The 28,000-nt window shown below is 39.7% G+C and overlaps 1 protein-coding gene across 2 annotated transcripts in view; it reads right to left on the reverse strand.

Moving 5' to 3' along the window:
- Positions 1–28,000, reverse strand: part of ATP7A (ATPase copper transporting alpha) — a 175,232-nt gene that overhangs the window by 61,460 nt on the left and 85,772 nt on the right. For both annotated transcript variants that reach the window (XM_055122415.1, XM_055122414.1), the window contains exons 4-7: positions 19,746–20,235; positions 18,327–19,040; positions 12,796–13,002; positions 10,916–11,079 (exon numbers count right to left, since the gene is read on the reverse strand). In XM_055122415.1, coding sequence (XP_054978390.1) covers positions 10,916–11,079; positions 12,796–13,002; positions 18,327–19,040; positions 19,746–20,235 — 1,575 coding nt within the window. The remainder of the gene's footprint in view (positions 1–10,915; positions 11,080–12,795; positions 13,003–18,326; positions 19,041–19,745; positions 20,236–28,000) is intronic.

A 28,000-nucleotide genomic window follows, 5' to 3' on the forward strand; every position in this document is an offset into this window, starting at 1 on the left:
TTCTCCCCAGGCCTGCCTCTGTGACTTAAATTGTAACCTTTAAGTGATATGGTGTACATTATTGTTACTGATGTCGTTTCATGCTTCACGCTTAGCACCTTTCAGCACCCCATCTCCTCTGGAGTGACCCTTTTCCTCCACCACTGTTGTAGTGTTCTCTTTCCTCTGCAAGTCGCAGCTTCCCACTGAAGACTGGTTCTCATGTTCTTTTCTACGGTCTTTGGGCATTTGTTCTTCCAAACTATGCTTCTTTATATCCCACATATGAGGGAGATCATTCTGTGTTCTTTCTCTCTCTCTAATTTTACTCAGCATGATACTCTCTAGGTACATCCACGTAGCAGCAAACTGCATGATCTCATCTTTTCTTATGGCCAAATAATGTTTCACTGCATATATGCACCATAGTTACTTCTCCCGGTCACCTGTTCTTGGTCCTTTTGATTGTTTTGAGTGGGGATTCCATATGGGGGAGAGGTTTGAAAGATCAAATTTAGTGCATTAAGAACAAACTCAAGTTTGGGTCCTTCCCACTTGAGAAGTTATTCAAGAGGAAAGTGTTTTGTGAGAAAAAGAGATTTATTCAGGTGCTGTCTACTTGAGAAAATGTTGGACTTTCTGTCCCCCCAAATTGTTTTGCTCTCAGGTTGGAGCTGGTGATTTATTTAGGATTGGTTGGGAAATGTTGACACTGGCACTACAATTTATATTTCTCACTATTTGGTGGCCTCGTTAAAAGTGCTCTGCTTGTTAGGGTGGTACCCAACTAAAGGATAGGAGATTCTGGCTATAGGGGCTGGAGCGATAGCATGGTGGGGAGGGCATTTGTTTTTACGTGGCCGACCCAGGTTCGATTCCCAGCATCCCATATGGTCCCCTGAGCACTGCCAGGAGTAATTCCTGAGTGCAACACCAAGAGTAACCCCTAAGCATTGCCAGATGTGACCCAAAAAGCAAAAAAAAAAATCAGAAATTAAGCAAACGTTTATAGTAATCATGGAACAATTTATTTCCCAAAAATCTGGTAAATTCTAATGAAACAGCATGGCATTCTGTGTTAATTTTCCTTATTCCCATCCCTTTCTTACCCAACCTATGATAGGCATAGAGACAAATAGGCTGAAATCTAGTAGTGAGGAAAAAACATACTTAGAATTCCTTTAAAACCTCATTTCCAGTTGCCATTATTTTCCTAAGTATCTTTACTTGCAAAATTGTTATTGCCCTAAACAAAGCTCAAAGTACAAAGACCTTCTCAGTAGAAGAATTTTTCAAAAACAGACAATTTAAACTCATTGCTACTTGGGTCAATAGTTAACATTTAAGACTAAAAAAGGCTAAGTGTGTTCAGAAAAAACTTGAGAACATCCTGACCTAAGACCTTGAGCTGACATTTAGGATCTATGGTAGGAAAAAGTGGGGGCTTAGACAAACAAACTTAAGACAAACTGCATGGCTGAGTGCTGATGACATACCAGACACAACACTTATACAAAGTTCCTCAGTATAGTTGGAGACCTACTGATTATATCTAGGGATTTAAAAAACTTTTAGTGTAATCAATAAGTGACTAATCAAGCAGAAACTTCAACTAATGAAGCTAGCCAAGCAGAGATTTCAGTGACCAGATACAACTAAGAACATAGATTTTGCAGAATTAGAAGTGGCATTTTGGGGCTGGAGCGATAGCACAGCGGGTAGGGCGTTTGCCTTGCACACGGCCGACCCAGGTTCGAATCCCAGCATCCCATATGGTCCCCTGAGCACCGCCAGTAGTGATTCCTGAGTGTAGAACCAGGAGTAACCCCTGTGCATCACCGGGTGTGACCCAAAAAGCAAAAAAAAAAAAAAAAAGAAGTGGCATTTTGTAGAAGTCACTAAATAGTAACAAACTATGGGAAATTGGCTTCCTAACAAAAATTTCCCAAGGAAGGAAGTTAGTTGTTGGCAGAATGTAGGGTGAAAGGTTTTGTTTTGTTGTTGTTTTGGTTTTTTTGGGGGGTTGGTTTGATTTTGGCTTATGAATACCCTGCGTTCAGGGGCTACTCCCAGTTTGATCTTCAAGGGCTATGCAGACCTCAGGATTTGGGGTAGGTCTGTGGTGGTGCTTGGTGGAAACTGTGATGTCAGGGATTAAAGCCCAGTCTCCTGCATGCAACAGGTGCACTTCAGCCAGTTAAGCTAATTCCCCAGCCCTTTCCATGAGGCTGCAATTAAGAGTTCTCAGCAGAAATTTATAGGTAGGAAAGAATATAAAGAAATGTTCAGAATACTCAAAAATAAAAACTGCCAGACAGCAATACTATATCCTGTAAAGCTGTCTTTAAGATGTGGTAAGAACTTTACAGATAAGCACACCTGAAGAAACTTAGCAGTATTAGGCCTCCCTTATCAAAAATGTTGAAAAAAACTCTTACATCTGGACTACAATGACAGCTGTTTGGTTACCAGAAAGAAAAGAAGGCTAGAGTGGAGGGCTGAGGGGAGGCATGATTGGGATAAAGGCAACACATAAGTTGATTTTTTTAAAGATGTATATTTGGAAACATATAAAATGTTACAATATTACTTTGAATAAAAATCATAGGGAGCTAGCTCTAGGATCAAGGGTATGTGCTTTACATGCACAAAGTGCTGCATGATCCCTGCAACTGCATGACCTCCTTATCACTGCCAACTGTGGCCCTAGAGGACCCCAAGCACTGGTTGATCCCAACACCACTGAACCTAAGCATCTGGCACGATTAGCTGAGTAATGCCAAAAGTGGGCCCCAGGTTCCCTGAATATAGCTTGGGAGATCCCCCTCTCAAACTACAACAAATATTGGGGGCTGGAGCGATAGCACAGCGGGTAGGGCATTTGCCTTGCATGCGGCTGACCCGGGTTCGATTCCCAGCATCCCATATGGTCCCCTGAGCACCGACAGGGGTAATTCCTGAGTGCAGAGCCAGGAGTAACCCCTGTGCATAGCCAGGTGTGACCCAAAAAGCAAAAAAAAAAAAAACCCTACAACAAATATCTTAAAACTGTGCCTATCAAAAGGTAGGCTAGAGATTGGGAGGTAAACTGGGGACATTAGTGGAGGGAAGCTGACACTGGTGGTGGGATTGGTGTTGGAATATTATATGCCTGAAATACAACTATGAAGAACATTTTAAATCACAGTGCCTCAATAAAAATATAAAAATAAAGAAAAATGTATAAATAAAAAGAGTACTTCCAAAACTAGAGTTAACATTTGTGGACTGTAGAAGAACATCACATGAGGCTGACACCCAAGGACAGTAGATACAAGGGCCAGGAGGATTGCCCCGTAGCTGGAAGACTGCTTCATGAGCGGAAGGGAGAAGGCAGATGGAATAGAGAAGGGATGAATAAGAAAATGATGGCTGGAGGAACCAGTCGGGATGGGAGATACACGCTGAAAGTAGATAATGGACCAAACATGATGACCTCTCAGTGTCTGTGTTGCAAGCCATAATGCCCAAAAGTAGAGAGAGAGTATGGGCAATATTTTCTGCCATGGAGGCAGAGGGAGAGTGGGGAAGGGTGGTATACCAGGGATATTGGTGGTGGGGAATGTGCACTGGTGGAAGGATGGGTATTTGATCATTGTGTGATTGTAACCCAAACATAAAAGCTTGTAACTATCTCACGGTGATTCAATAAAATTTAAAAAATAAATTAAATAAATTTCAAGACAAAAAAAGAGTTAAGGGGAAAAAAACTATGATAATACCATCAAGAAACAGAGACAATAAAGATATATATATTATTAAAATATCCTATGGAATATTTGTAATTGAAAAGTATGATCACTAAAATGAGTGTCAGACTCAATACAACTGCTAAGATATGGAATCAACCTAGGAATCCAATGACAGATGAAAGGATTATGAAGGTGTGGTACATATAATGGAATACTATAGCTAAAAGAACCGATGAAATCATGCAATTTTCTGCAAGACAGCTGGAACTGGAAGATATCATGCTGACTGAAGCAAGACAGAGAAAACAGACAAACACAGGATAATCTCATTTATCTATGGTATATAGAATGCTGGATGAGAAAATGTACTATAATAAAAGGGGGATACCTAGATCACCCTTGACTCCAGGTTTAAGGAGGAGAAGAACAGAGAAGGAAAGAAATCATATGGGAAGTAATGGGCGAACAGCATCAGGGCTTCAGTTATACTGGTGATACCGGTGAGTGCTATAGTCATATATCCAAAACACAGACTCAACAAAACTGAAAACATGATATTTATGTTGCAACCACTGAAAATTTTCTAATGTTCCTGTCAAATTGACAGGTAGAGATGAGGTGGGGGTTGGGGTAGAGTAGGAAGGGAATATAGGAATACTGGTATAGAGAAACGGTGGAGTGATTAGTGTTGAAATGTTACATGCCTAAAACTCAACTATCAATAACTTTGTAAATCAGTTATTTAATAATAAATGATAAAATTATACTCGAGGAAAAATTTTAAAATATAAATTAAAAAATAAAATGAGCTCCAGAAATTAATAGCTATAAATGCCAATACAAAAAATTAAAAATTATCTCAAATAGATAACCTAGCCCTCTACCTTATGATACCTGAAAAGGAATAAACAACCCAGTGTAGTAGAAGGAAATAAACATTAGAAGAAAATTAATGAAACAAATAATAAAGAAAAAAACACCTTTTCAAAGTTTGGTAGTTTGAAAAGACGGACAAAACTGACAAACTTCTGAATAGACTAACCAGGGGGAAAAAACTAAACAAAGACTAAAATGATTAAAATAAAGAATGAGAAATGACTGTAGACGGGTATATATTTTTAAACCGTGAACTGTACACATTAAGAAGGTAAACTGAATGATATTTAAATTATATCTGAACAAAAAGATTTATTTTAAAGACTTAAGATATATAAAAACCTACACATTCTTTTTAACAGTTGCTTAGGATTCGACCATATGAATTCATTCTAATTTATCTATCTGTGCCTAATGATATTTAATTTTTTCCTCTATATTTTGTAGTTGTTAACAATATTACACTGACCAACATTACACACATCTAATTTTATACACGTTAGTATATGTGTTGGATAACTTGAGGCAAAGGGTATATACAACTTATTTTAGATAGATATCATCAAATTACTCCTGCTTAGAATAATAACTGACATAATGGGAAGTAATGGGTGACCAGGTATCAAGGCTTCAGTTATACTAGTGGCATGGGTGAGTGGCATAGCCATATATCCAAAACACAGACTCAACAAAACTAAGAACATGATATTTAAGCTACTACCACTGACACTTTCTAATGTGCCTATCAATCTGACAGGTGGAGATGGGGTGGGGGTCGTAGGGGGAGGGAATATGGGAACACCAAGAATATAAGAAACAACATACATAGTGTAAGGATAAACTGGTGTTTGGGGGCAAGAAATAATTCAGCAGTAGAGTACTGGCCTTACATGTATAATGACCTGGGTTGAAATTCCGCATCATGGAGAAAAATGTTTTTCACTTCTGTCAATTTAATTAGTGAAAAATGGTTCACACTCGCAATTTTTTTTTTTTTTGCTTTTTGGGTCACACCCCGCGATGCTCAGGGGTTACTCCTGGCTCTACACTCAGGAATTACTCCTGGCGGTGCTTGGCGGACCATATGGGATGCCGGGGATCGAATCCGGGTCGGCCGCATGCAAGGCAAATGCCCTACCCGCTGTGCTATCGCTCCGGCCCCCACACTCGCAATTTTACTTGCAGTATTTTTAAAAATTCAGTGCTACGGCTTGATCACAGGCCTCGTGTATGCAAGGCAAACATATTGTCACTGAGCCACATGTCCATAGCAATTTTAATTGGTTTTCCTCTCATTAAAAGTGTGCGGGGGATATGTAGAGATAGTACAACAGGTAAAGTGCTTGCCATGCATATGACCAATCCAAATTCCATCTCTAGTATTCTATATGGTCCTCCAGCACCACCAGGAGTGATTCCTGAGTGCAGAACCAGGAGTAACTCCTGAGCATCAACAAATGTGCCTCCGCAAAAAAAAAAAAAAAAAAGTTTGGCTGCAGACACAGCATAAGGAGTCAAAGTACTTGCCTTGCACATAGTCAATCCAAGTTCAATCCTGAGCACCGTATATGGCCCCCTGGGCACAGCCAGAAGTCATCCCTAATCACAGAGCCAGATTCAAGTCCTAAACACAACTTAGTGCTGCCTCACCTCAGCCCACTCTCCTCTCAAAAGGGGGGAAAGTAAGTTTTGGGAACCAGAAAATGAGTTCAAAATATCGGGGCACAAATCTTGCATTCACTAGGTTCTGAGTTCAATCCTCACCATTAAATGATATCCTACCAGATGTGGCCCTGGTCTGGAGCACTGATACGATGATCCTAGTGGTCCCCAATATTACTACGCCTAAGCAGCAGTGCCAGTATCATCAGGTGTGGTCCCTGAGCCTCCTGAGCACAGCCTGCTGGAAGGCCTAAATACTTGTGAAGTCACGTACCACTGAACCAAGTGTCTCTAGGAGTGGCCCTGAGCCCCTAAGAACTACTGGAGAAACCAATAAATAAACCAGTAAATGAACATCTGACATCAATTAGCATATTAAAACCAAAAAGTGTGAGGTTGAACATCTTTTGTTTACAGTGTTATGGGCTGCTGGCTCTGATTTATAATACACTTCATCTATTAAGAAAATTAAACGGGGCTGGAGTGATAGCACAGCAGGTAGGGCGTTGTTAGCCTTGCATGAAGTCAACCCAGGTTCGAATCCCAGCATCCCATATGGTCCCCTGAGCACCACCAGGAGTAATTCCTGAGTGCAAAGCCAGGAATAACCCCTGTGCATCGCTGGGTGTGACCCCAAAAAGAAAAAAAAAAGAAAATTATTTATCTATGATATGAATTATAATTATTTTAATGGTGATTATGACACATTTGTTCTAAAAAGAAACCTTATTTTGGTATTTGGACCAAACAAAGTGGCTCTTAGGGCTTCCTCTTGGCTCTGCACCTAGGAATCACTCCTGGCAGTGCTCAGGGGACCGTATGTAGTTTCAGGGATCAAACCTGGGTCAGCCATGTGCAAGAAAGCATCTTCCCAACTGTACTATCACTCCAGCCCCAAGGAGAAATGGTTATGTTGCTTATAGTTTTGTTCTTAAAATTATATAACAAATATAAAATTATATAACAAATATAAAAACTCATTTCATGTCATTAAGGAAAAGAACCCTTACTGAATATGGGATCTATTAATTATGATATATACCACATAATCTAATATTCTGGTATATGTTATTTATGTATTGCATACTAACTGTATTTGTTTCTATAAAAAAGCATCTTTACGACACCACTAAGAAAGAAAATTACAGACCAATTTCCCTGATGAACACCGATGCGAAGATCCTCAACAAAATACTAGCAAATAGGATCCAACAACTCATCAAAAAGATCATACATCACGACCAAGTGGGATTCATCCCAGGGATGCAAGGATGGTTTAACATTCGGAAATCAATCAACATAATCCAGCATATCAACAAAAGCAAAGATAAAAAACATATGATCATATCAATAGATGCAGAGAAAGCATTTGACAAGATCCAACATCCTTTCATGATGAAAACCCTCGCCAAAATGGGGTTTGGAGGAACTTTCCTCAAGATAGTCAAAGCCATCTATCACAAGCCTACGGCAAGCATTATCCTCAACGGGGAAAAACTAAGGGCCTTTCCTCTAAGATCAGGCACAAGACAAGGATGCCCACTCTCACCACTCCTCTTCAATATAGTACTGGAAGTACTTGCGATAGCTATTAGACAAGAAAAAGAGATTAAGGGCATCCAGATAGGAAGGGAAGAAATCAAACTCTCACTATTTGCAGACGACATGATACTATATCTAGAGAAGCCTAAAACCTCTACTAAGAAACTCTTAGAAACAATAGACTTATACAGTAAAGTTGCAGGCTACAAAATCAATACCCAAAAATCCATGGCCTTCATATATGCAAACAATGAGGCAGAGGAAAGGGACATGAAAAAAGCAATCCCTTTCACAATCGTGCCCCAGAAAATCAAGTACCTCGGAATCAGCTTAACCAAGGAAGTAAAAGACCTTTACAAAGAAAACTACATAACGCTACTCCATGAAATCAAAGAGGACATGAGGAAATGGAAACATATACCCTGCTCGTGGATAGGGAGAATCAATGTTGTCAAAATGGCAATACTCCCTAAAGCATTATACAGATTCAATGCGATCCCTATAAATATACCCATGACACTCTTCAAAGAAATGGATCAAGCAATCCTAAAATTCATATGGAACAACAAACGTCCAAGGATAGCTAAAACAATTCTTGGGAAAAAGATGATGGGAGGCATCACCATCCCCAACCTCAAACTTTACTACAAAGCAGTAACAATTAAAACAGCATGGTACTGGAACAAAGGCAGAGCCGTAGACCAATGGAACAGGGTGGAATATCCCTACACACAACCCCAAATGTATGACCATCTAATCTTTAATAAGGGAGCAAGAGATGTGAAGTGGAGCAAGGAAAGCCTCTTTAACAAATGGTGCTGGCACAACTGGACAACCACATGCAAAAAAATGGGTTTAGACCTTGACCTGACACCATGCACAAAAGTCAGATCAAAATGGATTAAAGACCTCAACATTAGACCACAAACCATAAGGTACATTGAAGACAAGGTCGGCGAAACCCTCCACGATATTGAAGATAAAGGTATCTTCAAAGGTGACACGGAACTAAGCAATCTAGTAAAAACAGAGATCAACAAATGGGACTACATTAAACTAAAAAGCTTCTGCACTGCAAGAGATACAGTGACCAGAATCCAAAGACTATCCACAGAATGGGAAAGGATATTTACACAATACCCATCAGATAAGGGGTTGATATCAATGGTATATAAAGCACTGGTTGAACTCTACAAGAAGAAAACATCCAACCCCATCAAAAAATGGGGCGAAGAAATGAACAGAAACTTTACCAAGGAAGAAATACGAATGGCCAAAAGGCACATGAAAAAGTGCTCTGCATCACTAATCATCAGAGAGATGCAGATCAAAACAACCATGAGATACCACCTCACACCACAGAGACTAGCACACATCCAAAAGAACAAAAGCAACCGCTGTTGGAGAGGATGTGGGGAGAAAGGGACCCTTCTTCACTGCTGGTGGGAATGCCGACTGGTTCAGCCCTTCTGGAAAACAATTTGGACGACTCTCAAAAAATTAGATATTGAATTCCCATTTGACCCAGCAATACCACTGCTGGGAATATATCCCAGAGAGGCAAAAAAGTACAATCGAAACAACATCTGCACATGTATGTTCATCGCAGCACTGTTTACAATAGCCAGAATCTGGAAAAAACCCGAATGCCCCAGAACGGATGACTGGTTGAGGAAACTTTGGTACATCTATACAATGGAATACTATGCAGCTGTTAGAAAAAAGGAGGTCAAGAATTTTGTAGTTAAGTGGATGGGCATGAAAAGTTTCATGCTGAGTGAAATGAGTCAGAAAGAGAGAGACAGACATAGAAAGATTGCACTCATCTATGGTATATAGAATAACAGAGTGGGAGACTAACACCCAAGAACTGTAGAAATAAGTACCAGGAGGTTGACTCCATGGCTTCGAGGCTGGCCTCACGTTCCGGGGAAAGGGCAACTCAGAGAAGCGATCACCAACTACATTGTAGTCGAAGGCCATGTGGGGGAAGGGAGTTGCGGGCTGAATGAGGGCTAGAGACTGAGCACAGCGGCCACTCAACACCTTTATTGCAAACCACAACAGCTAATTAGAGAGAGAGAACAGAAGGGAATGCCTTGCCACAGTGGCAGGGTGGGGTGGGGGGGAGATGGGATTGGGGAGGGTGGGAGGGACGCTGGGTTTACGGGTGGTGGAGAATGGGCACTGGTGAAGGGATGGGTTCCCGAACTTTGTATGAGGGAAGTATAAGCACAAAAGTGTATAAATCTGTCACTGTACCCTCACGGTGATTCTCTAATTAAAAATAAGTAAATTTAAAAATTTAAAAAAAAAAGCATCTTTACTGTATTTCGAATTTAGTTTGTCTTTTTGAAGGCCAGTCCAGAGGTGCCCGGAGGTCATCAGGGCTACACGTGGTGCTGTGGGAGTGGCAGGGCATGTAATGCTGCACTGAGAATATCTCTGAACCCTTTATGATGGCTCCCCAGATTCAGGAATTTATTCTGCTTTTGCTTTGGGGTTGTAGGCCACACTTGGCAGTGCTCAGAGGACCATGAATGCCAGGGTTTGAGTCTGACTCCTGCATGAAAAACATGTACTACAGCCTATTGAGCTTTATTTCTGGTCGAGAATTTATTCTTTCACATGCAACTTTTTTGGAAATCATAGTATTATATGACATTTGTTCATTCTTTTTTAAGACCTCTCAAGCAGTGTTCAGGGTGTCTGGGGGTCATTCCTGGCAATACTCTATCAAAAGAGTTGGCAGGTCAATGATAAGATCCAAGGAGGTGGTGCTATTGGGGCACTGTCGTGCCAGAGACTGAACCTGAGTTAGGCCCCCATTTTGCAGACCTTACCCCTATACACGTACTCATTCCCATCTTATATTTTTAACCTGATTTTTCACTTTCTCATTCAAACCAGAGTATTTTTTGGTTCTTAGTAAAGATACAGTGATAACCTTTTACTTTTCATACTTCACAGTCATCATGAAGTCATATTTTACCTGCCCATTTTTCATTACAAAGTTTCTTATGCATTTTATATTCCTGATGTTTAATTAGCTTTGGAACCCTTTTCTAAATCCTATTCGAGTTTTTCTTGCTAGCTTTATTAATCATATAGAAACTCTTACGTACAACAAGTTCCAAAACACCATCCCCTTCACCAGCATTTTCTATCACTGTGGCTCCAAATCCAAGCTCTCGAATGAATTCTGCTATCACTGGAGGCTGTATAACAGCAGCGTTATATCTTACTTCAGCTTTGCCAGCCATCAGAGCCACAAGAACAGAATATATTCCTAGGAACATTAAGAAAGACAATTCAGATAATATGCCCAGGAGAAAGCGTAATGTCATAACAGTTTTAATATAATTTCATTTACATCTGAAAGGATTAAAGTGAAACTATACATTTTAATGACATAAAAATGTATAGTTGGGTCTCATTCTCCTGACCCTGAAAGAGCCTCCAATGCAGCATCATTGGGAAGGACAAGTAAAGAGAGGCTTCTAAAATCTCAGGGCTAGGACGAATGGAGACGTTACTGAGACCGCTCAAGAAATTCGACGATCAATGGGATAATGATGAGAAATTAGATGATCAACGTTTATGCAAGTCTTGAACGCAAACAAAATTAATTAATTAAGAAGAGTCTTATTTCTTAAACATTTGTTATGGAAACTTTTAGCTACATATACCAAGAAGAGAAAAACATACTGAAATTGGTGAATCTGTTACCTAGTTTCAACAATTATAGTAACACTGGAATGAACTTCTTTGGTCTATGTGGGTATTCCTACTCATTTACACCATGCCCTCTACCTTGAATACTCAGAAGCAAATTCCAGGCATCCTATCATTTTGTATGTAAATATTTAAATATGTATCATTAAAAGATAAACTTCTCTTAAAATAATTATAACACAATCATCATATCTAAATAACTAAATATCATCAAATATTTAGGCAGTTTTCATTTTAGGTAACTTTCTATTAAACCAGTATTTAGTTATTCTGTTTTTGAAGATTTTCTTTTGGTTTTCGGGCCGTACCAGTGGTACTCAAGGAGTAATCCTGGCTCTGTGTTCAGGGATCACTCTTAGCAGGGCTCAGGGGACTGTAGAGAGTGCCAAGGATCATACCTAGGTGGCCATATGCAAAGCAAGAACCCTACTAACTCTAGCCCTCTTTAATTGCAGATTTTATACGATTTTTTAAACTAAAATTAAAATTTGTACACAATATTAATTTTGAGCATTTTTACTACAAGTAAACACTAGGAAAAAATTATTGGTAGAGGATATAATTCTAGACAAATTTGGTTTGGGTCTAATGATCAATCTGGGTATTGAAGAATGGATTACAGTTATTAGTTTTAAGGAAAGCTTTATCAGAAAGTAAGTTTCTTAAAATCCATCCCAGCCAAAGTTCAGAAAAAATAGCAGTCCTAGGGGCTGGAGCAACAGTAGAGTAAGCAGGACGCCTTGCACACGGCCAACCTGGGTTCAATTCCCAGCACCTTGTATGGTTTCCTGAGCCCCATCAGGAGTGATTCTTGAGTGAAGAACCAGGAGTAAGCCCTGAGCATATCCAGGAGTGGTGTCCCTTCTAAAAAAGAATAGCAGACTTGGGGCCATAGAGATAGTACACTGGGTAAGGTGTTTGCCTTGCATCACCTAACCTGAATTTGATCCCCAGCACCCTATAAGGTCTTCTAAGCGCTGGGATCCCTGAGGGCCAAGTCAGGCCAGGTGTGATTCCCGGAAGAACAAAATAATAGCAGTCATGTGGATTTTCTTCTTTATTTTCCTACAAATATTACTGATACTAAAATGTGATCATGAATTAAACAAAATAGGAACTATATACTTAAGGAACAAAACAGTAACAAAAACTGGCCATCAGGAAATCAAAGTTGTATTTGATACTGATAGTCTTTAAAACACATATGAGGGAGGAAAGGGCAGAGTTTCCAAACTAGTACATAAAATAATAGGCATTAAGAGTGACTCACCTTCTTCTCGCCTTAAATTCCGTTCAATGTTTGCTACACAAGAAGCGCACGTCATACCAGAAACCTGTATGTAACACTTAGATGAAGTCTTTGCATCCTCCTTCTCATGAACTGGTGTCACCGTTTTAGTATAAAATTCGTTTGTTGAGGTCAAAAGTGGCATTTCTGATGACGGCTGAGTTATTACCACCAATGGTTCATTCATATCTGATAGAAGGGAAATATTTTTTTTTCATTTCAAGTATTCTTCAGTTATATTTCTTTCATTATCACAATCCACACCTCCAGTCACAGTATCTCCATTTTGGTTTTCAGCCATACCTAATGGTGCTTAGGGCTTCCTCCTGGCTCTGTACACAGGGATTACTCCCAGCAGGCCAGGGACATACAGGGCACTCAGGGTCAAACCTAAGTCAGCAGTGTGGAAGGAAGTTGCCACTCTCCGGCCCCTGCCTATTTTAAAACTAGCAAAGAAGGACAGAGAAATAGCATAAGTGAATAAAGCACCTGATTTGCATACTGCTGACTCTGGTTTGAATCCCCGGCACATGATTCCCTGAGCACCACCAGGTGTGGTCTGAAAATCAAATAAATAAATAAATAAGTGAAATGCCAGAAAGGACCATGAGTACTTAGAAATGTGATTCCTTATACCTTCCAAAAAGTAACTTAAGTCAAGGGAGAAGGAAAAACATTGGTTATTTTTCACTTATTTGTGGTATACAATGACAATACAAGAATATGGAAGGCATCTAATGATGGTAAACCCTTAGCCTGATTTACAGGAACGAGAATACCAAGGAAGGAGAAGTATGCAAGCAGGGGAGAGGAATAAGAAAGTGGACTGGCAGTAACATAAAGGCCAAGGGTCTTAGAAATGTTGGTGCTTTAGCAATGAGGGCATTGTGTACATCAAAACATTTAGAGCCAATTTGCAACCCAAGCATTTTTTAAATGAGTTTGCTAAGGAGGCAGGATGGGGAATGGGAGAGAAACTAATATTATTGGTGGAGGGATGCTGAAATTGGTAGTAGATTTGTAGTTGGAACATCAAATGTCTAAAACCATTACCAAAAGCTTTGTATATCACGATGTTTAAATAAAATAATTTTTAAGTTACTTATTTAAAACTGCCTCTCTCGGTTCTCAAATTAGTCAAACTATCACTGTCACTGTCATCCCGTTGCTCATGGATTTGTTCGAGCGGGCACCAGTCACGTCTCTCATTGAGAGACTTATTGTTACTGTTTTTGGCATATCCAAAAACAGTAGCTTGCCAGGCTCTGCCGTGCGGGCTCCATACTCTCAGTAGCTTGCCAGGCTCTCCAAGAGGGGCAGAGGAATCGAACAAGGGTTGGCCGAGTGAAAGGCGAAAGCCCAACTGCTGTGCTATCACTCCAGCACTAATATTCAGAAAATGGGTGGCCACAATGCTGGTTGTATCTTAAATTCTGATATCTAGAAAACACACAAAAACCATCTGATACTGATATTTTATCCCAATGGCATGGATTATGATAATTACAAATATCACTGTATCACTGTCATCTCGTTCATCGATTTACTCAAGCAGGCGCCAGTAACTTCTCCATTTGTCCCAGCCCTGAGATTTTAGCAGCCTCTCCTTACTCATCTTTCCCAATGATTGGAGGCTCTTTCAGGGTCCAGGGAGTGAGACCTGTTATGCTACTGCTTTTGGCATATCGAATATGCCACAGGGAGCTTGCCAGGCTCTGCCGTGTGGGCGGAATATATATTAATTATTTTATAGGTAATATTTGCTGTTCCCATGTGTTTTTAATCTATTCATCATAGCCAATACTATGTCTGTTAGAGCTTTAACACATGCAAGGTACACAAAAACCTCCAGGTAATTTTTTTGTTAAATAATTGATTCTTGGAGATCTTACCTATGACTATGGTACAAATCACTGTTTAAAATTATTTTTATGACTGTCTGATATGACTTCACTCCATTATTTCCACTTTTCTATTATTCCCATTTTTGCTGGTTTCATAATATCGTCCCCTTTTACAATTATGAGTTTCCTATACTTTATTCAGATTTTTAGTTCTAGAAGTCATTTAACATATTAGTATACTCCACGAATTTTCAATACAGAACTATGAATCTTTTTTGGCTTTTTGTTGGAGCAGGGACCAGAACAAAACCTACAGTGTCTAGATACATATGAAGCACATAATCTACCACTAAACTACATCCTCGACTCTATGAAGGATATCTCTTGATCAAGATTTATTAAAATGCAACATCTAGCCATGGATATTAAATGGCACAACTACTTTAAAGAAAGCTTATAAATTCTTGAAAAAGTTAACCATATTTACTATATGATTCAAGATTTTCACCCCCAGGTGTACGTATAACCAGGAAACGTAAAAATGTATCTAAGCAAAGGTCGGAGTGACAGTCCAGTGGGCAGTATGCTTACCTTGCATGTGGCCAACCTGGATTCAGCCCCCAGGAATACAAATGGTCCCCCAAACACCACTACTGGTAAGCTCTAAGCATCACTGGGTGTAACTCAAAACCAAATACAAATGAAAATATATGTGTGTGTATACAGATACACGTACATTTCCATGCAAAACTTAAAAAGGTTCATAACAGCATTATACATATTAGCCGATGAGTGAAAACAACCAAAATTTCCACCAAATGACAAATTGATATAGAAAATATGGTACAGAGGCTAGAAAGATAGTAGAATGGGTAGGGCTCTTGATTTGTATGCAGCCAGCCCAGGTTCAATTCCCAGCACCCCATAAAGACCCTGAGCCCTAGACAGAGTGATTACTAAGCACAGAGTCAGGAGTAAGCCCTGAGCAGAGCTGATCCCCAAACAAAAAAAAATATGGTCCATATTAAAAATAGAATACTATTTATTCAACAATAAATAGGAGTAAAGTACTGATATATGTCACCAAAATGAATGAGTATGTGTACCTGAAAACATTACGTTTGGATCTGAGAGCTAGTACAGCGGTTAAGATATATGGTTTTCATGTGGCCAACCATGGTTCAGTCCCTAGCACCACATGGTTCCCCCCAACATCAGTAGGTACAGCTCAAGGGTGAGCCAGGAAATCCCCAGGACCACTGGGCCAAATAACAATGTATTCTTGGGTCCTAGCACTGAATTGGCAGTCAGGTCAACCTAGAATTGCAAGAACTGGCCCCTAGTTTGGGAGGCCCCTCAAAAACACATGCTAAATGAAACAACTCACAAAGAAACAAGCAGTTTATGGTTACACTTACAGAGTACCCATAGGAGTTGAATACTTAGAGACAAAAATGAAACGAAAGATAATAAGCACTAGAATAAGTACCTCTGAAAGGGTGTCAAAAATGTTCTAAAATTAGATATAGTGACTGTGAAACTGTCCATGATATTAAAGCCAGAGGTATCTTAATGCCACTAATCAAGCAAGTAGAATCAAAGATAAAGAAATGGGACTACATTAAATTAAGAAGCCTCTGCACCTCAAAGGAAACAAGAACCACACACTGGGAGAAACTGTTTTCCAACCATTTACCTGATAAAGCGTTAATATTCAAGACACATAAAGCACTGTGGAACTTTACAAGAAAAAAAAAACATCCAGTGCTGGAGAGATAGTACAGTGGTTAAGCATTTGCCCTGCATGCAGCCAAACCTGATTCAATCCTTGGCATTCCATATGGTCCCCCAAGCACCATCAGGAGTGTTTACTGAGTGGAGAGCCAAAATAATCACATCATTGGGTGTGACCCAAAACTAAGGGTAAAACGAAGCTTCCACAGAGAAGAAATACAAATGGCCAAAAGGCATATGAAAAAATTATCTGTATTACTAGTCATCAGGAAAATGCAAACCCAAACAACAATGAGATGTCACCTCACATCACAGAGACTGGTACTAGTCAAAAAAGAACAGTAACAACCAGTGCTGGTGTGAATGTCAGGTTGAAAGGGGACTATCATTCACTGCTGGTGGGAATGCTGACTGATTCAGCCTTTTCAGAAGATAATGCAGACATTCCTCAAAAAGCTAGGAATTGAGTTTCCAAAAAACCTAGCTATTTCACTTCTGGGAGTATACCCCAAGATGTCCAAAACACAACACATGAAAGAAATACGCACCCCTATGTTCATTACAGCACTATTCACATTAGCCAAAATCTGAAAACAACCCAAATGCCCAAGAACAAATGACTGAATAAAGAACCTTTGGTACATATAACAATAGAATACCACTCAGTCAACATTGAAAGTCATGCAATTTGCTGATATATGAATGGATCTGAAGAGTATCATGCTAAGTGAAATGAGTTAGAGGAAGAGTGACAGACAGAACAATTTCACTCATATGCAGGATATAAAGAAAAACAGTAGGGAAATAACTAGTGCCAAAATAAATAGAAACGAAGAGCAGGAGACCTGGATCTTAGTAGGAAGCTTGACAGTAGAGAGTCAGGAGGGGATATAGATCATGGAAGGGACCATGACAACAATGATAGAGGTAAGTGGTCACTCTAGACAAGGACTGGGTGTTGAAAGGGTGGTAAAGTGATATACATAATACTTTATCAATACCATTACTGTAAACCAAAATGCCAAAGTGGGGGAAGGGGATAAAAATGAAAGAAAAAGGAAAAATGTGCCTGCCATAGAGGCAGGCTGTGGGGTGGGAGGGGAAACTGGGTATATCGGGCTGGAGAGATAGTAGGTAATGGGTAGGGTGCTTGCCTTGCATGAGGACAACCAGTGTTCGATCCCCAGCATCTACTATGGTCCCCCAAGCACCACCAGGAGTAACTTCCGAGTGCAAAGCCAGATGTTAGCCCTGAATATCACTGAGTGCAGTCCCCCCCCCCAAAAAGAAAAAAAATAGTGCATGTCCTTCTGGAAATTTTATTCACTTATAAAAATGAATAGCATGTATTTTTATTAATATGCTTACATGCATATATATATATATGTATATATGCAATAAATTGTTAAAGGCATATTTAAAGGATCCAGAGTGAGAGTACAGTGGGTAGGGTGCTTTGCCTTGCAAATGTCCAACCACAGTTTGGTTCCCGGAATCCCATTTAGTCCCCCAAGCACTGCCAAAAAAAGTAATCTCTGAGTGTAGAGTCAGAAGTACCATCAAGTTTAGCACAAAAACAAAAAGGTATATTTATAAAAAATTTATCATCCTGAATATATTTTTTTAACTTGCTTTACATTTTTAAGAATATACCTCAGACATTTTTCTGAGGCCTGGGTATCATTAGTACTGCAACTTTAGTGGCTTTACGGGATTTCATCCTGTGGATGCATCATGATTTATTAATGCTTCTAGTCCTTTTCTTAAAAGTTATATATAATTATAGACTCATTCATTTTATATAATTGTTGAATATCACCATAGGGCTCATTTAACAACACAGGCACCTATTATTCATTTCTCTTTGATAAAAATCAAAATAACTTGTAAAATGGAGTGAAAGGACATTTGGGGAAACAAAAAAGTGATAATTACCTGACACAGTAGCATCAAATCCCATGTCTTCTATTGCTTCCCTCAAGGTTTCTGGAGAAGTCAGTAGAGGATCATACTCAATAGTTCCATTGCTGTTTGCAAGGGAGACGCATATTGATTTTACACCTGCCTTTTTTGATATAACACTCTCAATAGACTGCACACAAGAATTACAAGTCATGCCATCAATGTTTATCGTGGTTTCTTGCGTCAAAGGCTGGCTGACTATGTTTCGAAAAGCTGAGCTGGAAGGAGAGTTTGCGGTACTCTCAACTTCATTTGTAATGCTAACTCTGTATTTCCCTGGTGATATGGCCTCGATTGCTCTTTTCAAAGTTTCTGGAGTGACTGAGTTTGCTTTGTAGTTTATTATGGCAGTCCTGTTCTCTAAGGAAACTACTATGCTGCTTACATATTGGAGTGTAGATAAAGCACTTTCGATAGTTGACACACATGATTTACAATGCATGCCATCAATGATAAAAGTGACTTTTGAATCACTGATACATGGTGAAGTTTTTTGCTGTGATCCTTCTGAAGATTTGACTGGTGTGTTCTTTAGGCGTTCTATATCAATGAGTCCTAATTTAAGGTACTTGGGCTGTTTTTTGACAAACGCTGGAAAGCCCGCTGCTTCAATCTGTTTTTTTATTTCCTCTACTGTGATAAGATGAGGTTGATAAACAATAGTAGCTTCTTGATTGTCCAGGGAGACTAGTTAATAAAAAGAAAAATGATTATTTCATTCAGTTATTCCTAGGACACTTCATAAAACATTCTGTAGACCTAATAGCCCCCCAATCCTGCTTATGTCTCATTCTTCTCATTATCCTTTCTAAAAATAATTATTTTCATAAAATGTTACTGACATACACTGCAACAGTATATAAGATAGAACCACCATATGTATGATTCCGAAATTTCTACATGCCTGACTTGAAATAATATATATGAAGCAGACCCCAGACATGTTGGATTAAGAACCGGAAACTCCAAGAACCACCATCCAGCTGTCTTTTAAGTCCACTTCAAGATTCATATAACCTTTAACTATAAACATTTACTTTATGGACACTAATACAAAGAACATGCTGTACCTTAAATTTCAATTATCTAATGAGCTATTCTAGTCCCAGATTCAGAACTCATGATAAGGAAGAAAAAAAGTTTAAAAAACAAACAGAAAACTAAGACTAACAAATCGATCAAATAATATGAGATAATATATACCAATACATAATATAATACAATTAACATAATATATGGTATATAATAGTATATACTATATAACATATAGTATATAATATGGTGTATATGATATATACAATTAATATAATACAAATAATACACTTGGTATATAATATAGTATATAACAATAATATATAGCAATAAATAATATGAGATAGTACCAAATAATACCTTTAATTCGCTGAACACCTTGCAGCTTTCCAATTTTTCCTTCAATTGTGCTAGTACATGAATGGCAGGTCATCCCTTCTACTTTCATCTTCAGCATGACTTCACCTGCTTGGCCCATACTGTTATCTTCACTATATCCTGTCTTCTTCTCCAGAGTTCCCACATCTAAACTGAGGTCTGGAACTAGCTCTATTATCTGACTGGCATTTATTATCGAAGGGATTATTGTCACCACTGCAGTTCTTTGCTGAGGAGAAAGCTGAATGTCTGTGACACCCTTGGTCTTGAACAATGTGCTTTGGATATGGTCCCATGGTGGAGTCAGTGAAGAAGTAACAGTCAGAAATACAGCATTGGTTGAAACAGGGAGGGGGTTAGGATTGTGAAGAATTGAATCAAAGCCCATGTCATCAATAGCTTCCTGTAGAGTCTTTGGTGTCTGTAGTTTAGGGTCATAGATAATAGTCGCATTTTTTTCCTCCAGTGAAACCTTTTGAGAGAATTTCAGAAATCAGTTTAATTGTATGATAGAACACTTGCAAACAGCCAGTATCATACCATATTAAAGAAGAATAAAGCAAAACACACTGAGGAATATATTGCAACAGGGGATTGGAAAAAAGTACAGGACATAAGGCACTGACTTTGAATGTGGTCAACCCAGGTTCCATCCCAGGCCACATATGATTTCCCAAGCACCTCCAGTTGGACAAAGCCCAAATCCCAGAGAATGATCTTAATAAAACTAAAACCATCTATATAACTCATACAACTCACACCAGTATCATGGAAGAAAAGATAGTTAAGCACTTGCATTTTTTGAAAAAGTATGGCTGAAAATCCGTACTGTTGGTTGAATATGGAAATGGAGGTCTGAGAGATCCTACTGCAACCTAAAAAAGGAGGTGAGGGCCTCATCAGTGGCGACTGCAGACCAAGAATGAAGAGTGGCAGGACTTTGCAGAATCCAATTCTCCAGAACACCACTACATTTCCGACAAAAGATATCACTCAACCAAGTTAGGATGGGTGCAGTAATAACTGGTGTCTGGACACCAGAAATTTTAGTAGACAGAGTTGCTGGTGGAACACACACTCACACACACACACACACACACACACACACACACGCACCTGCCATTAATGCTAAGCCACCATAGCTTCAGATCACATATATCTCACCCTGAAGCTCCATTAAGAAAGGAAAAATCATAGTTACGTGGGTTGGGATCCAAAAAAGAAAGATTCTGTCTGGACAATGAAAATGTTACGTTTCCAACCAGCAAACTCCTTCATGGAGGAGAAAACCATCATGCAGCAGTCCAAAGTAGGAAACTGAACAAAGGTCCCAGTGAACTAAGCCACTGTAACTTGACAAGGGAAATCGTACCCACAGACCACCACTGATGAACTTTTGCAACTACCAGTCTCATGACAAAAAGAAAAAGCCCTGTAGTAGTACGGGCCTAGCCCGTAGAAGGAGAACTGGCATAATTTGAAAGGCTGAGATCCCTTCCCACTTCATTGAAAAACTAGTCGAGTCTATTTCAAGAGTAAGCCACTAATGATAACAGATCATTAGACATACAGGGATGGTCTGAAGCAACGATCACAAAGCTCAGAGGGAGAATAGGTCAGATCTCAAGAGGACAGAACAGTGAGAGATCCTACACAAATCGGTACTCCTACAAGATTGATCCTGTTTGCTATGCTTGCCTTGAGCATTTTATTTCATTTATTGTACTGAGATAGCTCAAGGGGCAGAGCACATGCTCTGGATGCTGGAGGCCTGAGTATGATTCCCAATCCCTGACACAATATGCTCCCAGGAGCACCAGCAAGGCAACTCCCAAGCACAGACCTGGGAACAGCTCCCGAGCATTGTTAGATGTGGTCCAAAATTAAAACAGTCAAAGAACTAGATGGAAATAGTTTTAGCTCCAACTTTCTACAAAAGCTAAAAACATTATTATAACTTCATGAGTTGACAATAGTATATTTTTCTCTTTTCTCCTTTCATAATAAACAGGTGTTCCAGTTTCCTATATGAGAATTAAAAACCTGAACAAATTGACCAAGAAACCCAAATCTGAGAATAGATTTATGTAACTCAAAGTCCAATCTCTTCCATCTATTCATCGTGAGATGAGACAATTTTACATTTCCTTGAAAAAGTGAAATTCTGTGCTTGTGATCTGAACAATGTATGCCTTAAAAACAAAACATATGAGAGGCCAGGAAGATGGTTCAAGTGAGTGGGTATTATGCATTCATGTGACACTTAAGTTTGATCCCCAAGATGACATAGTTCCCTCAGCAGCCCTGGATGGACCCCAGTAACACCAGTCCAAGTAGCACGGCGTTGAAAAAATGATCACCAATTTTTAGGAGTAGTCCCCAGGTTCCTGGTCACAGCTAGGGAGTCCTCCCAAATTAAAATAGTTAAAAGCTTGAAATACAGGACCAGCGAGAGGGATAGAGAACTTGCCTTTCTGCCTGCCTCAAGGGCTGTGGGAGAAAGTACTTGGGATAGAGAAGGGAATACTATAAAAATGATGGCTGGAGGGATCATTCTAGACGAAAGCCATGTGCTGCAAGTGGATAAAGGACCAAACATGACGGCCTCACAGTATCTGTATTACAAACCATAATGCTCCAAACTACTAGAAAGAATAAGAAGAAAACTGCCTGCCATAGAGGCAGGCGGGGGATGGGGTGGGTATGGGAGTTGAGGTGGAGTAGGGGCTGTGAGAGGGATAACAGGACACAGGTGGTGGAAAATGTACACTGGTAAAGGGATGGTTAGTGGAACATTGTATGACTGAAACCTGATCATGAAAGCTTTGCAACTGTGTATCTCATGGTGATTCAATTAAACAACAAAAAAAGAATTTGCCTTCCCTTCAAGAAGTCAAAAGGTTAGAAACCATACAAACTATCTTCTCAGACAACGATGCACTGAAAATAAAACTTAATTACAAACAGAAATGGAAAACCAACTCAAAAACCTATAAATTAAATAGCTTGTTATTGAACAACCAATGGATAAAAGAAGAAGTGAAAAAGGAAATTAAAAGACTCCTGGACACACTTGGACTGTGAACTAAGCTATGGCCCCATGCCATCCTGGGAAGGGAAGGGTTTTTGTCCCTCAGCCTTTTCCCCTTTGCGGCAACAGGGCGACCGCCACCTTCCAGAGCCAGTTGGACAGAGAGGTATGAGCTTGCAGTGATGAGGCACTCGGGAAATCTCGCCATGGGGGGGGGGGGGGGCAGAAATAGCCCTGATCCCTGCCCAAATGGGACCCCGAGGAGCTGCCCATGAACGGCTCCTCCGCTCCTGAACAGCCATTATCCCAGAGGCACACAAACCAATCTCAGAATGCAACGGCTGCTGGCAGAAATACCTCTGGACTTAATTACTAAAATACCAGAATTCCGAAACCATGCGGCCACTGTTGCGGCCGTGAAGCATCATACGCTCTTCATTATTAGGAATAGAAAACAAATAGTCAAATGATGCATTTTCAGCAGGTCTGTTTGTTGGGGGAATATTCCAAATAATAATAGTGGGTTTTCTGTCGAAAATTGAACATAAACAAAGCAAAAAGAGAGTAAAGTGAAAAACATCTGCCACACAGGCAGGGTGGGGGGTGGGGATATACTAGGGTTCTTGGTGGTGGAACATGTGTACTGGTAAAGGGATGGGTGTTTGATTATTGTATGACTGAGACTTAAACCTGAAAGGTTTGTAATTGTTCTCACGGTGATTCAATAAAAAAAGAAAGAAAAAGAAAGACTCCTGGACACAAATGAGAACGAGGACACAATTTACAAGAACTTATGGAAGATGTCAAAAGTGGTGTTGAGAGGAAAATTTGTAAGTATGCAAGCACTCATCAGGAAGGAAGGAAGGGCCCAAATACATAACTTAAATGCACAACTTATATTGGAAAACAAGCAACAGAAAAAGCTCAGAAATTTTCTCAAAAAAGATATAAAAAAGCCAAAAGACACATGAAAAAATGTTCAACATCACTAATTATCAGGGAGATGCAAATAAAAACAACAATGTGATATCACCTTACACCACAGAGACTGGCACACATCAAAAAGAGTAAGAACAATGAGTGCTGGTGCGGATACAGGGAGAAAGAGAATCTTATTCACTTTTGGGGGAAATGCCGACTGGAATGCCTTTTTGGAAAACAATATGGGCATTCCTCAAAAAACTAGAAATTGACCTTCCATATAACCCAGCACTACCACTTCTGGGAATAAAACCCCGGGCTGCAAAAATGCACAGCAAAAATCACATCTGCAATTTATGTTCATTGCAGCACTGTTCACAATAGCCAAAATCTGGAAACAACCCACGTGCCCTAGAACAGATGACTGGTTAAAGAAACTCTGGTACATCTACACAATGAAATACTACGCAGCTGTTAGAAGAGATGAAGACATGAAAGTTGCTTATGAATGGATAGACATGGAGAGTATCATGCTAAGCAAAATGAGTCAGAAAGAGAGGGACAGACACAGAAGGGCTACACTCATTTGTGGAATATAGAATAACATCACATGAGGCTGACAGCCAAGGACAGTAGATAGATACAAGGGCCAGGAGGATTGCCCCATAGCTGGAAGCCGGCTTCATGAGCAGAGGAGAGAAGGCAGATGGAAAAGAGAAGGGATCACTAAGAAAATGATGGCTAGAAGAATCAGTTGGGATGGGACATGTGTGCCGAAAGTAGATAATGGACCAAACATAATGACCTCTCAGTGTCTGTGTTGCAAGCCATAATGCCCAAAAGCAGAGAGAGAGTATGTGGAATATTTTCTGCCATGGAGGCAGGGAGAGGGTGGGAAAGGGGGGTATACCGGGGATATTGGTAGTGGTGAATGTGCACAGGTGGAGGGATGGGTGTTTGATAATCGTGTGATTGTAACCCAAACATGAAAGCTTGTAACTATTCACAGTGATTCAATAAAATTAATATGTATATATATAGATGGATAGATAGATTTTTTTAAAAGGCCCAAGTCAGCCACAAGACAAGTGCCTTACTCACTGTACTATCTCTCCAGCACCAAGTGTCATTTGCGGGTGCTAGAGGCAGAGTGTTGGACCATAACTGGTGGTGCTACAGCTTACTTCTGCCTCTGTGCTCAGGGATCACTCCTGGTAGGGCTTGGGATCATACTAGGTCAGCTGCATAAAAAACAAGGGCCCTGCTCACTGTACTCTATCTCTGGCCCCCAAGTATCATTTTTAAAGGGCAGACTATATTAAGAGAACAGACTGCAATTTTTATCTTGGAAAATGCTTTTAGAAAGCAGTGTACATTTCAAAATAAAGTAATTTGATAATAAGACATTAACCTTTATAATGATTCAGTACTATTATCTAATTATATAGCTTTTTACATTTTCACTTTTGAAAAGGCCAGACAATATCAGGAAAAGAGTTTCACATTATCTGCTGATTTTATTTTTCCCTTGGAAAGAACACTGAAGTGATTAAATTAAACTCCATGCTAATCCCTTTAAAGTCTGGTCTTGAAACTGGCAGGATAAGAATATTATACACATTTAAGTAGTTGACAATTTAGGACACAATTTCCCCAAAGTATTTAAATGCTAAAGCTGCAAAAAGAAATTATCATATTCATTCATTATAATTCAAGATTTAAAGACTTCCTGTCTTTCTACTCTCCTTGAATTATTTTTTGTCCTTTTTGCATCACACCTGGCAATACTCAGGGTTACTCCTGGCTCTGCACTCAGGAATTACTCCTGGTGGTGCTCAGGGGACCATATGGGATGCTGGAAATCGAACCCGGGTCGGACACGTGCAAGACAAATGCCCTACCCGCTGTGCTCTCGCTCCAGCTCCTCTCCCTGAATTTTAATTAAGGCTCTCTCTACTGGGCAATTGTTTTTATATAAGCAAATCCAATAAATTTAATATCACCATTATATTACTACTTCATATCAGAATCTAATTCCAAACTCTACAGGAGTTCATTGACTTAGTAGAACAATTATTCTCTGAGTCTGGTTTTCAAATGGACTGTCCATTCGTTCTCATTGCAATCTCAGAAGCTATGATCCAGAAACATTTGTTTTTGGACCATATTCCTGGCTCTGTGCTAAAGGATCACTCTGGTCAGGACTTAGAGAACCACAGGTGGTGCCCGGAATCCAATCATGTTAGCCATGTGCAAGGAAAGCACTCTAAAAGCTCTGGCCCAATCAAGAAACCTCATAGCTTAACACCCATTTTTTAAAAAGCGAACAGTATTTATATATTAACATGCTGACCTACATCTTAACTATGAATTATGTTTAGATAAGAATAATTTTCTATCTTGTACCTAGAAAGACCTATGAAACAAACATTTTGAAGGCTTCTTTAAGAAAAAGAAATTAGCTGGTGGGTTGGCTCAAAGCGTTAAACAGCATGTTTCCATGGAGGAACCATGGAGGTCAATATCTGCTACCACATGGTCCCTGTGTGTACCAAAAGCCACTGATATATCCCCGACCACAACAGGAAATGAAAGGCCGCGAATGCAGTTCAGTGGTAGAGCACTTGTGTTGCATGTATGAAACCCTTGGTTCAGCTCCAAGTACCACAAAAAGAGGGGGGGAAACCATAAAAAATGACAAAATTCTGCATAAAAAGAAGTATTGTACATGAGTAACAAAAGACCTGATCTTCAGGCCCATGTTCTTACTTGAATGCGTAACCTGCTTGCTTAATCTGGAGAGGCTCAGATTTCTCTTTAATAAATATTTTCTCTTTTTCTCCCCTCACATTTTTCTAAAGAAGTTACTTTCTGGTGTTTTTCTATTGCTTCTGATTTTGGTTTTGGTTTTTGGGCCACACCTGGCAGTGCTCAGGGATCCCTCCTGGCAGTGCTCAGAGGACCATAAAGCATGCCTGGGATTAAACCGGGGTTGGCTGCATGCAAGGAAAATGCCCTACTGGCTGTACTATTGCCCAGGTCCCTTAATAAGTTTCTTTCAATAAAACCTAACTTGCAGGGCTAGAAAGATAGTACATAGGGGTAGGGCACTTTATTTACACATGGCCGAGCCAAATTTGAAACCCAGCATCCCGTACATTCCCCCAAGCACCACCAGAAATAATTCCTGAGTGCAGAGCCATGAAGAATCCTTGAGCATCATTCACGTGCCCCCAGCTCCCGCCAACGAAGAAAAACTATTTTGCTTCACTTTCTTCATCATCTTCTTTTTTTTTTTGGTTTTTGGGTAACACCCAGCCAGGTTCAAGGGTTACTGCTAGGTTCTTAACTCAGGAATTACTTCTGGTGGCCTTGGGAGACCACATGGGATGCCATGGGACTGAAATAGAGGTCGGCCAGGTGTAAGACCAGGTCCAAGGTCCACTTTGCTTCACTTAAAAAAAAAGAGCAAGAAAAATGACAATCCCAAAATGTTAAAGCTCCTAAATACCATAAAATAACTTGTTTTTACAAATATCTTATGCAACTCTATAATATTTTCCTAAATATTTCGCAGTATACTGTTTTTTTTTCCTTTTTTCAGTCACACCTGGTGATGCACAGGGGTCACTCCTGGCTCTGCACTCAGGAATTATCCCTGGCGGTGCTGACCATATGGGATGCTGGGAATCAAACCTGGGTTGGCTGTGTGCAAGGAAAACACCCTACCCGCTGTGCTATCACTGCAGCCCCAGTATACTGTTTTTATAAAATTATTTTCTATATAGAGAAAATGGTAACTCAGCATTTCCTCTATGACAAAATATATTCTATTGATAAGACTTTAAGAGATTTCTTTTCAACACTGAAACTGGAAACCGGATGTGGGAGTGACACTGGGATGGAAGGAAGCTAACACTCTGGTGGAGGGTGTGGTGTTGGAATGCTTTTTGCATAAAACCCTACCACTATCCACACTGTTAATCACAGTGCATAAAGTATTTTTTAAAACTCTTTATTGGAAAAAGTTTAAAGCTGTTATCAAATCTGGGGAAGTATCTCATTTCTTTCATATACAAGTCATAAGACTTCAAATAATTTCAGAAAAGTTTTCTTGTGCAACGACGGACTACTCTTACAAACATTTTAAGTCAACAATCTCATTTACCTAGACCAGGGACATAGCAGAAGCGTATTTACTTACATGTGTGAGTGAGGCTATCTGTGAGCAAACATTTAAGATCCCATCCTCTTTCTCACAAGAACAATTCTTATAATCTCTTAC

The sequence above is a fragment of the Sorex araneus genome, chromosome X (genome assembly GCF_027595985.1).
Source record: "Sorex araneus isolate mSorAra2 chromosome X, mSorAra2.pri, whole genome shotgun sequence".
Taxonomy (NCBI): Eukaryota; Metazoa; Chordata; class Mammalia; order Eulipotyphla; family Soricidae; genus Sorex; species Sorex araneus.